The sequence below is a fragment of the Nematostella vectensis genome, chromosome 5 (genome assembly GCF_932526225.1).
Source record: "Nematostella vectensis chromosome 5, jaNemVect1.1, whole genome shotgun sequence".
Taxonomy (NCBI): Eukaryota; Metazoa; Cnidaria; class Anthozoa; order Actiniaria; family Edwardsiidae; genus Nematostella; species Nematostella vectensis.
In genome coordinates, this window is record NC_064038.1 from 10239657 (window position 1) to 10252322 (window position 12666).

General features: G+C 41.0%; 2 protein-coding genes across 3 annotated transcripts; one reads left to right on the forward strand and one right to left on the reverse strand.

Annotated features, from left to right (window-relative positions):
• On the forward strand, positions 1-5096 carry LOC5505625 (adhesion G protein-coupled receptor B1). The gene is made up of 5 exons (XM_001626357.3): positions 1-973; positions 1599-1970; positions 2905-3075; positions 3471-3656; positions 4116-5096. The coding sequence occupies exons 2-5, from the start codon at positions 1631-1633 to the stop codon at positions 4376-4378; spliced, it is 960 nt and encodes a 319-aa protein (XP_001626407.3). The 5' UTR covers positions 1-973; positions 1599-1630; the 3' UTR covers positions 4379-5096.
• LOC5505644 lies at positions 4849-12087 on the reverse strand. Of its 2 annotated transcripts, none has more exons than XM_001626340.3 (8): positions 11971-12087; positions 9837-10298; positions 9293-9513; positions 7651-7876; positions 7250-7368; positions 6608-6803; positions 5779-5870; positions 4849-5280 (listed from the first exon to the last, which is right to left on the reverse strand). In XM_001626340.3, exons 2-8 carry the CDS (start codon positions 10291-10293, stop codon positions 5119-5121), a joined length of 1473 nt encoding a protein of 490 aa, XP_001626390.2. In that variant the 5' UTR covers positions 10294-10298; positions 11971-12087; the 3' UTR covers positions 4849-5118. The 2 variants fall into 2 exon arrangements, with proteins under 2 accessions (XP_001626390.2, XP_048583917.1); XM_048727960.1 differs by lacking the exon at positions 11971-12087 and adding an exon at positions 11450-11523.
• Between the last annotated feature and the right edge of the window lie 579 nt (positions 12088-12666).

Below are 12666 nucleotides of genomic sequence, written 5' to 3' on the forward strand. Positions count from 1 at the left end.
TCGATAATTAGAAACATGTTAACGACCGCAAACTATCTCACTCCGTTCGTCCACCACCAAACTCCGGTCGTACGACCAGACACGATTAGACACGACCGGAAGACGAAGTATGCCCCCTCGACCATAGAACTACTCGGTATATTTTCTAAATGCCGATAACTCATGCTCAAGGCCGCACAAGATTAAAGAACTACCTTGGAGCCCAGAAAAATGTATACACGTTTTACCACCTGATCGTGCACGATCGGACTCCGGTTGAGGGTATTGGACAACCCTTGCTCCCTGTGTATCCCTAGCAAGTATTCCTAATACGTTCCCGTAAGTGGACATGCCTGAGAAGATGTACCCGTTTTATTTTGATTATATCCCCTAGGGGACTAGGGAGAGAAGATCTCCCTCCCTAGACGAGAGACGCCGCAACGCTAGCTAGCTAAACAATATTTTGAAATAGCACTCAAAGGGGAGCACAAGGAATTTGTTTGCCGTATCTAACGAGGATTTCAGGGTTAAATTTTAATCTCCCCTGTCCTCATTCGCAGAAGATCTGTATCTCGGCCGTTAGACGCAGAGGAAGTCATTGTCACGCATTCCGGCGGATGAATTAACTAGTTAATGATTAACTGGCACTTCGCAATCCTACTAATAGAGTGCATTGAATATACATTTTCACTATGTGCACACAAATAACGAATCTGACCGATTTATACATGTTCATATAAGGTTCATTTTTAAATGATTTTTTTAAAGACTGGTTGGATCATCCTATAGCCAGCCCTTGGACCTGGCATTTGTTTCCTCGCCTCGATGACACATGCATTTCCTGATTAACTCTGAAACGCACTGCAATGATGCAAGAGAGGAAATCCGCAATCGTCATAAACAAACGCTTTAAGTAACAACCGCTCATTTCTGCATGCGCATCCAAGTTAGCAAGCAGCAGGTTTCGCAGTCTAGTGGATTTTCTCCCTGTCAGGTAAGAAAATATTATTCTTTCTCGAATTAAACTCTCATAATTTCTATGATAGCATCCCAGGTAATCCGTACTATCCTTTATTTTGTATTCGATTTCGAGAACCTTCTATTAGACATATATTTTCTCTGGTACCCAGGGTAATTTTCTAATGATTACTTCATGAGATTCTGTATAAAAGTAGAAGGGATGATTATTTAGGGAATACAATTCTGGTTTCCTTGACGTAATTTGATTAGAAACTAGATTTTCAGACGCGTACGTATGAGTAAGTCTTCCGCAATACTTGGGAGGTAGTAGCCTGTGTTGCGGCTCAAGGGAGAGGGACTGGGAAGAGGGGGCGAGAGAAGAAAAAGCGATCGCGCGGCCGATAGGGGCGAGTCGATTATGCTAGTACAACTATCATAATATGCTAGTTGCATAATATGCTAGGACCAATTAGGTTAACAGAATACTTCTAACGAATCAACTTCTCTTGCCTCGCGATCATCAACAACACATTTTTGCGCAGTTTCCCGAGAGCAAGAGTGTGGCAGTGGACAAGTCATCTTAGATTTGCTCTTCCGGCTTTTCTCACCCCTTCCCTCCTCCCCAGCCTACCTCCCTCTTGACAATGTATTTTATTTAGTTCTTTCTAGAAAACTGCGTTGCCTCAAGAAAATGAACCCAAGACTTCTCATTTTCGTTGTCGTGGCAGCTTTGTCTTTCATTCATAAAAGCGAGGCCGGCTTCCGGATCCGTCGGCGACGGAGGTCGTGTGGAGCTGTCAATTGTGCGGTCAGCGGCTGGGGGGAATGGAGCGCATGCTCCGCGCCGTGTGGAAGTACTGGCACCCAGTTTACCACGCGCACTGTTACTAGGCAACCTGCATGTGGTGGAAGTCCGTGTCCCACTCTGCGTAAAGCCCAGCCATGTAACCGATTCTGCCACAATGGTGGGATGCCTGTGCCCAACCAGTGCTATTGTAGCAGTCATTACAGGGGACGATGCTGCGAGATAGGTAACCGCGCACAAAATATATAGAACAACATTGTCTGATAATCGCTGAAACGAGGGTCTAGATGTCGGGTTGTCAGCATAACACAAAAAGCAATAAAAATGGTCTAATTAACAGCTCACAGTATTTTTTTAAAGCATCTTAACAGTAGACTTTCATTACAGTAAAACATCGGCCCAATAATAAATGTAGACCCTCAAAGGCATAAAATACAATATTGGTATTTTGAAGTGAACACCCGTAGCTAGTGATTTTGTAGTTGGTGTTGCCATGTCGCTATGGTGATGTTGTATTTGGTGGTGTCATGTCGCTATGGTGATGTTGTATTTGGTGGTGTCATGTCGCTATGGTGATGTTGTAGTTGGTGTTGCCATCTCGCTATGGTGATGTTGTAGTTGGTGGTGTCATGTCGCTATGGTGATGTTGTATTTGGTGGTGTCATGTCGCTATGGTGATGTTGTAGTTGGAGTTGCCATTTCGCTATGGTGATGTTGTAGTTGGTGGTGTCATGTCGCTATGGTGATGTTGTATTTGGTGGTGTCATGTCGCTATAACTATGTTCGAGTGTTGTTGTCATCTGTTTGTCGTTGTTAAGGTTCTGTTGTTGAAATCTTTTTGTGGCTCCTGTTATCTATTGTTATTGCTAGCTGAGGTGTGTTGTGTTCAGTAGCTATCAAGTGTTGTATTGTCGTTGTTTTTTTGTCATGGTAATGCTGCGTTTTTTTTGTTGTTGTTATTGTTGTTGTGTTGCATATTGTTGATTATTATCAATAAAAAATTTAAATTTTACTCGACTGTAAGCGCGATTATTCATGCCTCATTTTTCCTGTAGCTGATGGCAGCTTGTCAATCAATAAGTTTTACTCGACTGTAAGCGTGATTATTCATACCCCCTTTTCCTGTAAGCGTGATTATTCATATCTCCTTTTCCCTGTAGCTGATGGCGGCTGGTCAGCATGGAGTAGCTGGAGCCCATGCCCTAAGACATGTGGAGCGGCTCAACACTACAGAACACGCGGATGTAATCAACCAATCCCAAGCAAGGGTGGACGCCCCTGTCAGGGGGATGCACGGGAGGAGAAATTGTGCTCTGCCGTTCCATGCCCAGGTAAACCAATGAAGACCTGTGGGGGTCGAGGGGATATAGTGAAGGGGAAATGGCAATCGCCATTGTATCTACCGTGATCTGGGGACTCAGTTCAGGATCCATTGCAAGTTTCTTTGTTTTTTTTTTTTCATTGAGGGAAGGCACAGGATTGGCCGAGAAAGGAGAGGGGGGGGGGGGTGCATAGTCATGAGTTAATAAGAAATTACCCACTTTTTGGCCACCGAGGGGGGGGGGGGGTCAACCTTCGAACCCCCCTGTGTACGCGCCTGGAGGGGACGATATTCCCTAATGGGTGGCCTTTTTTCTCGGATCGGCTTTCGCAAGTCGCCATTACCGCATTGCCTTCATAATTGTTAGTAAAAGGTTGTTGCTGTTGTTTGTCTGCCTCCTTTTAGTGCACGGAGGATGGTCGACGTGGGGAAGTTGGAGCGTCTGTAGCAAGACGTGTGGGACTGGCACCCAGACACGTGACCGCCTCTGCACCAATCCCAGCCCTGCTTTCGGGGGACGTTACTGCGAACCGCCCAATTCCAAAAAACAAACGAAGGAATGTAAAGGGTTGGGGACTTGCCTTAATATACGTAAGTGGTTAAGTTATTAACATTCATCACGATTATCATCATAATGGTCATCGTCATCATCATATTTCATCGTCATCATCACCATGCATCTGTCATTTCTGTCGTCTTCATTGTTAATGGCCTAATTTGTTATCATCACCATCATCGTCGTCAACATCATCATCATCATCATCTTCTTCTTATTATTATTATTATTATTATTATTATTATTATTATTATTATTATTATTATTATTATTATTATTATCGTCGTTGAACCATTCAGTTAAATAAATATGACTCATAAATATGACACATTTTCATTGGTCATCATGTCAATAGAAAAACTGTCTGTGTTACGGATTAACTCACGGGTTTTTAGGATGTAACTGTCACCTGTGGTTGGATATCATTTTTGTAAACTATTATACTTAATAAAGATTTTACCTTGAAAATATGTTTTTTCTTTTTCTCTGTTTAGTCGGTCTAGGTTGTTACGATGCCAGATGGAAGGAAACTTTGAAAGACTTTCGCAATGAGATGGACTGGTCAGATTTTAGTAAAGTCGTCAAGCTTTGTTCAAAACTTGCCAAGGAGAGCGGTTACCGCTTCTTTGGCATCGCGTACTACACCAAATGCGTGGTGGATCTTTCAAAGAATTACGACTACGCGAAGCTCCAAAGAGGAGAGTGTTTTGATAAAGTTGGACTTCAAGACTCGATGTATGTCTATATTGTCATGTAAAAGATGCCACATCAAATGCATATGAAGCAGAGGAAACAGTTATCAGAGACAGATGAGCATCTTATTGACCATGCTCGAAGACCCAAGCATGGTACTTTGTGGGCGCTCCCAAAGGTCACCCCAGCGAGAGGTCCCCACTCTCGACTGATTAAGAGTCAAGTAGAACTTAAAATATATTTTTCCTTCTTCTCAAAACGTCTAATAAGAAATATTTCATTGACCTCGTTTGCTAAAGCTGTACGGGAACGTCCGTAAGCTCCTAAATGGCTCTTGCTATATCTGTTGTAAGTATAGGCAAATGCCCAACAACGAGAGAACAAAAGAAAACTCAAAGAACCAAACGTGAAATGCACCATGATACATTTTAGTCGTTTTCCAACAAATTGTGACGTGAAAAGTTTTTTATAGCCATATTCCATGGAACCCATCTAGAAATTATATGACAGCGGAATCGAAAAAATTTTGCTAAATTAATAAGAAAATACGTGCTTTATTTGTTTTCTAAAGAAACACATTTCGTAATTTTCTGTATCGACTTTAGACGTCCAGACAAAGTTCTATATTACCTGTATCATTCTAGAAACCTCCCTAAATTGTTAAATGTGCTTTTTTCTACTGTATGTAATATAACACATGGTTTTACTTATTAGAGACCTTATGTTGATCAGGGCTCTATCGATATTATCAAATGAATAAAAAGTGCTTTATTTCTTTTTTACGTAAGCTTAAACACCACAGTTTCACTGGTATCGATCCAGGGTCCCTATCGGTACAGAACTTCTTTGAAGACTCCCTAGTTTGCTATCAAGTCGCGAGGTCTTTTTCGGAGTGTAGGTTCTCTGATGAGTCGTGCTGAACTCGCGCTCCCCGGGAATGGGTGGAACGATATGGGACATTTTCAACTGAAAGTGCAAAGTAACGTACACACGTCAATCATAAGTTGATTAGCCAATTTCAGACAAACAAGAAGCATGGAAGGGTTTCGGGTGTTTTTCTAATTTGGAGCATGCTTTAAAAAGACAACCATTTGTAATATTTATAAACAAATAAGAAGGCGAACCCCGACCAATCAAACCCTCCCATCTGACCTGAAAAACATCCAGCATATCAAAAGAGGGTTCACACGCTTTTTCAACCTGATTCGAATTGATTCAAAAGGGAGCTCTAAAGTTTCTAAATGCTCATTGGCCAAAAGTGTTTACTTCAAAATGTCAAAATTTTAAAGTTGAGCTTCGATTGGTCAAATCTGCATCACGTGGCCCGGTTTCTGTGTCACGTGGCCCGGTTTCTGTTCCACGTGGCCCGGTTTCTGTGTCACGTGGCACGGTTTATGTGTCACGTGGCCCAGTTTCTGTGTCACGATGCCCGATTTCTGTGTCCTGACTATAACTAATACTTACATTGCTGAGGGCGGCTGGGTTCGGCAAGAGTTTTGGGAACCCTGCATGGGAAGGAAAGTCACTCCAAGTGGTGGGAAGCGTCACTTCACCAGCTGTGGACGACAAGTTAGCGGTTACGACATCTTAGAAGCATATATTATTTAGTCGTATGTGTTAGCTTTTGATTTCCGTAATTATCTAGCATTTGTTAACCGCACTAGCCTTTGCAGGAGTTCAACGTAAACGTCTAGCGGTTGCTTACTGTGATAGTCGAGCGCTTTCTTGCGGTAATAGTCTAACGGTTGCTTACTGTGATAGTTAAGCGCTTTCTTGCGGTAATAGTCTAGCGGTTGCTTACTATGATAGTCTAGCGCTTTCTTGCGGTAATAGTCTAGCGGTTGCTTATTGTGATAGTCTAGCGCTTTCTTGCGGTAATAGTCTAGCGGTTGCTTATTGTGATAGTCTAGCGGTTGCTTGCTGTAATAGTCTAGCGGGTTGCTTATTGTGATAGTCTAGCGGTTTCTTGCGGTAATAGTCTAGCGGTTGCTTACTGTAATAGTTTGGCGGTGGCTCAACTCAATATTTTAGCGGTTGCTTTCTGTAATAATAGCCTAGCGGTTGCTTGTCGTAATAATAGTCTAACGGTTGCTTACCGTAATAGAGTCGTAATAGTCTAGCGTTGCTTGCTGTAAAAGTCTAGCGTTGCTTGCCGTAATAGTTTAACGTTTTCTTACCGTAATAGTCTAGCAGTTGCTTACCATAATAGTCAAACGGCTTCTTACCGTAATAGCTAGCGGCTGCTTAGTCTAGAGTAGCGGTTGCTTGCCGTAATAGTCTAGCGCTTGCTTACCGTAATAATCTAGAGGTATACTGCTATTTGTGGTTGTCCCAGAAGCAGGTTGTTTGTATGTACACGGCACCGCCTGATAGTCGCTTTTCATGGACGTGTCATAAAAACGTTTCCCCTTCGCCCCGCCCAGGTGCACATTAGATACGGTTCTCAGGTTCGACCCATCCACGATGGGATTTCTGTGTCCAAGGGCCGGCTAAGATAGGAAAAAAGTGTTAAAAATAAAGCATTACAAAGCCGTGCACAGATTACAAAGTCGTGCACAAATTCGTTTAACAATTCTTATTTACATTTTATTTCTTCAACATCGTCGATTCGAAACTTTATTTTGAGCTATTTTGCAAGCTATCGGTATTAAGGAGTCTTATTCCAACGAAAGTTGATCAGTCTTGCTCAAATAGTTGCATTCTAAAAAAATGCTTGAAGGCTCGCTTGAAGCAAGCAAGCCAGTGATGATGATGTGTCATAATGTTCTGCATTGCTTTTTGCTGGTGAAAGGTGATGGAAACAATTTTTTTTATAAAAAAGAGGGGAGCTCGGATGGTTGATCCTTGCATCCAATGGCATACTCACAAATACCCTATCTATCTAGAGCTTCCAGCTAATTAAAGTATATGTTAGCAGAGAGGTCTTTAAACTCACATGGCCAAAGAAAAGATCATTGGTAGTGCGGCAGATTCTCTCATGCGAGCGCATGGGATTCAAGTCTCCTTGGGGGAAACTACTATCACCCATACTCAGATTAACGGCCTTGCTTCGATCTGGAATTAAAGTAGCAAAGTTAAGAAAATGTCAAATAATGAGGTGAAGAAGGGCCTTAAAACTTGGAGGTTTGTTTGTGTTTGTACCCTATCGTAGCCCCTACCCCCCCCCCCCCCCCATCGGGCATTAATGATAGAGAGATACAGAGACATGGAGCAAGATGAATGCACAGCCATGCCTTAACTGGTCATTTCCATAATGCCATTAACAGGGTGTGTTTTGGGAGGGGGGTTGTGAAGGGATTCCCTGACTCCTATGGGTGCTATTGTACTATTATGCACCTGTATGAGATGGACAAGGATAAGAATGAGCTGCAGTGCTCTGAAGATGATGGGGAACACGCCTGTCCCCTAGCTGGAATGTCGTTTGTCTGAGTTTGTGAACTGCCTCCTCTCTGTTGAATGGGGCGAATTTGCTGATGGTTGGACGACGAAATGAAACCTGTTGTGTGGAGGTTGAGTAGTTGCACTTCTCTTGGTCACCCTGTGGTATGTTGGAGCCTCCAGCCTGTGAAGAAAGATGGCATCCGAGTCAGATGAATAATTGTATTACTAAAATATGCAAGGAATGTATTTATACAATCAGGGCCGTAGCAGCGGTGGGGCACTGGTAGCATGAGCCCCACCCCAATGTTTTCAAAAATTTTAAGGAAATGGCCAGTTCGGGTGTGGCTGTGACCCCCATTGCTTTCTTGATGTTTCTGTATCGTGCTCCCAATACTTAAGGCTTGCTACAGACAATTATCTGCAGACTTATTTGATATATTTTGATATTTTGGCCAAAATTAGGCCAAGTTGTTCAAAACCCCTGTAGTCCACTATAAGTTGTCCAAAACTCCTGTAGTCCACCATAAGTTGTCCAAAACCCCTGTAGTCTACTATAAGTTATTGTCCAAAATCCCTATAGTCCACTATAAATTGTCCAAAATCCCTGTAGTCTACTATAAGTTGGTCAAAACCCCTGTAGTCCACTATAAGTTGTCCAAAACTCCTGTAGTCCACCATAAGTTGTCCAAAACCCCAGTAGTCTACTATAAGTTATTGTCCAAAACCCCTGTAGTCTACTATAAGTTGGTCAAAACCCCTGTAGTCTACTATAAGTTGGTCAAAACCCCTGTAGTCTACTATAAGTTGGTCAAAACCCCTGTAGTCTACTATAAGTTGTCCAAAACCCCAGTAGTCTACTATAAGTTGGTCAAAACCCCAGTAGTCCACCACAAGTTGTCTAAAACCCCAGTAGTCTACTATAAGTTATTGTCCAAAACCCCTGTAGTCTACTATAAGTTGGTCAAAACCCCTGTAGTCTACTTTAAGTTGTCCAAAATCCCTGTAGTCCACTATAAGATGTCCAAAAATCCCTTTAGTCTACTTTAAGTTGCCAAAAACCCCTGTAGTCTACTATAAGTTGTCCAAAACCCCTGTAGTCTACTAAAGTTGTCCATAACCCCTGTAGTCCACTATAAGTTGTCCAAAACCCCTGTAGTCTACTAAAGTTGTCCAAAACCCCTGTAGTCCACTATAAGATGTCCAAAAATCCCTGTAGTCTACTAAAGTTGTCCAAAACCCCTGTAGTCCACTATAAGTTGTCCAAAACCCCTGTAGTCTACTAAAGTTGTCCAAAACCCCTGTAGTCCACTATAAGATGTCCAAAAATCCCTGTAGTCTACTATAAGTTGTCCAAAATCCCTGTAGTCCACTATAAGTTGTCCAAAACCCCTGTAGTCTACTAAAGTTGTCCAAAACCCCTGTAGTCTACTAAAGTTGTCCAAAACCCCTGTAGTCTTCTAAAGTTGTCCAAAACCCCTGAGTCTACTAAAGTTGTCCAAAACCCCTGTAGTCTACTATAAGTTGGTCAAAATCCCTGTACTCCTTCAGCCTGGAAGGAAACTAAAAGCTGATTGTATCCTTTCGCAAATGTATTTACCTTTAATGCTGGATCTTGCATTTGTTTTGGCAAATAGTGGCCAATAAATTCACTTTTTGTAGTAGTATTGAATTGGCCATTCTGTGTCCGTCGGTCACCTGTGATTGTATCCTTTCCCTCTTGGTCTCCCCTCACTCTTACTAATGAACCTCTTCCAAGCTGCTCTCCTAGAAATCTGCTTTTGTAGTCAGACTGGGGCCAGAGCTCTTTTTCCTTGTCGCCTGAAATTATTAGAAATGAATTTACACAGGCTTTAGGTGACTAAAGAAATCATGACCCATAAATAAAATAAATTCCTAAAAAGGTAGTTTTTTTATGAGGACCACAACTAGAATTTGGGAGGAGCTATACCTCTAGGCACGTCATAAGGGGCCTGATATATCACCAAAGTTTTTCTACTACTGTACCCCTGTAGTAGCGTAGTATAGTGCAGTAGAGTGTTTATAGTCAAAATCAAACATAGTGACATGAAGTAGCAGTGGCTTAAGTCTCAAAACCTTTACATCTCTGTGGTCTATGATTTATAGGTATGTTAGTTCCAAACCTTGTGGTATAGAGCTCTTCATCCACTCTGTCTTGCCAGTACCAGCAGGGTTTTGGGCATTAGAGAGGGAGCGCACAGGAAAGTACTCTTTATGTGTGGTGTCGAAAGACTTCAGTTGAGTGTCTGAATCCATCTTGAAGTTTGTCTTCCTGAGAGCATACTCAGACCCTGAGTACTGTGTTTTTTTCAGCGGTTTCTCAACAAAATGGGTTCTTGTTAAAGAAGCATGATCTGCATATCTATCATCTTTATGCATAATTCCTGCTGGTGGCGGTGAAGGGATACGCCCTCTTTTTGTTAATGGCAGTGGGGGGTAGTCCTTTTTGAAGATGCTTTGATAGGCCTTTGGGTCTCGCCCAGGTCCCCATCTGTCCTCTTGACTGATGGAAAAGTGAGAAGCTGATAGGAATTCTGGGCCTGACTTGGGAGCTTGGATCTTGTTTTGAGTCTCAATCATCCTCGCTGTAGACATTGGCAAATAATTTTAACATAAAGCTTACTTATAAGTTTTTAAAATAACTTGTAAAATAACTTGGGATGTGGTATTAAGAATCATTTTAGCAAGATAGAGTAGAAGAGCTGCGTTATGTATAAAAGACAAATGGGAAAATTAGAATGAAAAACACACCATTCAGGGTGTGTTTTGGTAGGAGGTTACTTATAAGTATACTTATCTATAGAGGAGTGGGCTTAAACTTGAAACATTACAGAAAACTGAAGTAAACTTTTAGTCAAAGTTTGACAACTACAGTGCTTGTGCGTTATAGTCTTGTTTCTCATGGGGCTTTATAAATGTTCTAAGTAGTCTGAAACAGGAAGCTCAAATAAAATAGTTAAATTGTATGCTATTGAGATAAATATTTGCCTCTGGTTTGACCTTCTATCTATAAACCTAAATTTTAAAACATCATTATCGGAAGTGTCGTACTGCCGTGAATTTGACCTAATAAAAGCATGGTTTTTAGTCCCAGCGTTATTAATCGATGAAACCGATAATTGATTAAAACCAATATCAATCGAAATCAAGTGATGCTAATCAATCGATTAATATTGGAAATCGATGGTTAATCGATGATCTGCAAATTTGTGACCTTTCATCGATTAGTAATCGATGATGGTACCATGATCGATTAATATCGATTTCCATTAAATATGATCTGAATGATCGCAAAAAACATAAGAGAGTATACACATGTATCATTTCTTTAGTATACGTTCATTGTTAAAGGCCCTTAATGATACCTTTTTGAAACGGGCAGCAACAGAGCTATAAGCCTCTCTGATTATACAGATTATAATAGCAGAGATTAGCTGTAATGAAACATGGCGCTGGCCCACCCCCTTTCCCTTTGACGGACCCTTGTGGATCCTTGAATAAAAGAACGAATGCCATTTATATTGTGTCTTCCTGCATACAAGCATCGGAGTAAACGCGTAATTCGAGCCGGGCTTGCGTGGCAAGATGAGTGAAGCGACTATGTTCTCTGTCGACAAAATGGGCAATACATTAAAGGGCATTTCTGTTAATTCAACAAATCATAAGTCCACTAATGGCTATCAACAATCGCAACGACAGTCATTCAGTAAACGTATTTTTCGATACACGAACTCACATTATTAACATTTGTTGGCCCGGAGAATGTTATAAAATAATATCGAAGCCAGTAAATCGATGACAGCCAATGATCATCTCTGAAATCGATGAAATTAAGGAATATCTTCGTGTGACTATCGATTAATAATCGATTACCAATATTAATCGCTATAAATCGGCTGATTTCATCGATTAATATCGATTTATCGATTCCCAAACCGATGATCGATTTTCATCGATTAATTACGCCGGGTTTTTAGTTTACGGAACTCGCACAGTATGGCTAAAACTAAATGAAATCTTCACTTTATAGTAAAAAGCTTAATTAACCTAAAGAATTCAATGTATAGATTAATCGAAATGGAAAAGAATCCACAAAGACATGATGTGAATTTTCTCACAACAACTTAGGGCCACAAACATTCACAACTTTGGGCACGAGTTCTAGTAAAAATTAACCCCAAAAAAAGGAAAATAAGTAGGAAGTTAAACTAAATATTGTTAAAATAAATCCTGGAGACTAGAGGCATTTGAACTTACCGAGATTTGAGTCTTTTCTGTCACAAGTTGTTCCCTTGTGTAGGAATGCTCTCGAACGAATAAACAAATCAATTCTATTCAATCGATTTAAAGATTACCATGGCAACGGGGACTCGAAGCCTCGTTTTCAGTAAGAAGCACTATATAGGAGGTGTACTCAAGTTTTTTTGGAATAAAAAAAAAATATATAAAAATGAATAAATAAAAACAAAAATGTGGAACGTTTTACTCCTTCTTCTAGGATAGAAAGAACAAAAGCAGACGGCTTTACATTGATACCTATGTGGCAACCAACCAATAATACAATAATAAACAGTAAAGTAAGCACGTGGCAATTTTCGCGCTTTATTAGCCCGAGTATCAGGCGATTTTATTTTAAAATAAAACTTGGAGAGGAAAAATAAAACTAACCCTATCTTAATTGCTTCCCGATATACACTTCATAAGGAACGATAAAAGAGACACACGGGCTAGCGTTACATCAACTTTAGTGCATATAAAGAAATGGTTTATAAGGGGCCGACCATTGGGGGTGTGGGGTGGAAAAAGGAAAAAAAAGCACAGATCCCGAAAAAACGTGCTGCGTGGAAGAAAACACACAAAAAACACCAGAGCTATACCCTATATCCAAAGGCGTGCACCACGGTGACGTTGGGAATGTGTCAACCTCTTTTTAAAAAATTAATAGACTGTCAT

What these genes read in the sequence shown, in the direction of transcription:
- LOC5505625 (XM_001626357.3), top strand. Translation starts at nt 1,631, where the DNA reads ATGAACCCAAGACTTCTCATTTTCGTTGTCGTGGCAGCTTTGTCTTTC. An exon ending in GGGACGATGCTGCGAGATAG is followed by an intron (nt 1,971 to 2,904) that starts GTAACCGCGCAC and finishes TTTTCCCTGTAG; the next exon opens with CTGATGGCGGCTGGTCAGCA. An exon ending in CTCTGCCGTTCCATGCCCAG is followed by an intron (nt 3,076 to 3,470) that starts GTAAACCAATGA and finishes GCCTCCTTTTAG; the next exon opens with TGCACGGAGGATGGTCGACG.
- LOC5505644 (XM_001626340.3), bottom strand. Translation starts at nt 10,293, where the DNA reads ATGATTGAGACTCAAAACAAGATCCAAGCTCCCAAGTCAGGCCCAGAA. An exon ending in GAAGAGCTCTATACCACAAG is followed by an intron (nt 9,514 to 9,836) that starts GTTTGGAACTAA and finishes TAATAATTTCAG; the next exon opens with GCGACAAGGAAAAAGAGCTC. An exon ending in ATGATCTTTTCTTTGGCCAT is followed by an intron (nt 6,804 to 7,249) that starts GTGAGTTTAAAG and finishes TTCCTATCTTAG; the next exon opens with CCGGCCCTTGGACACAGAAA.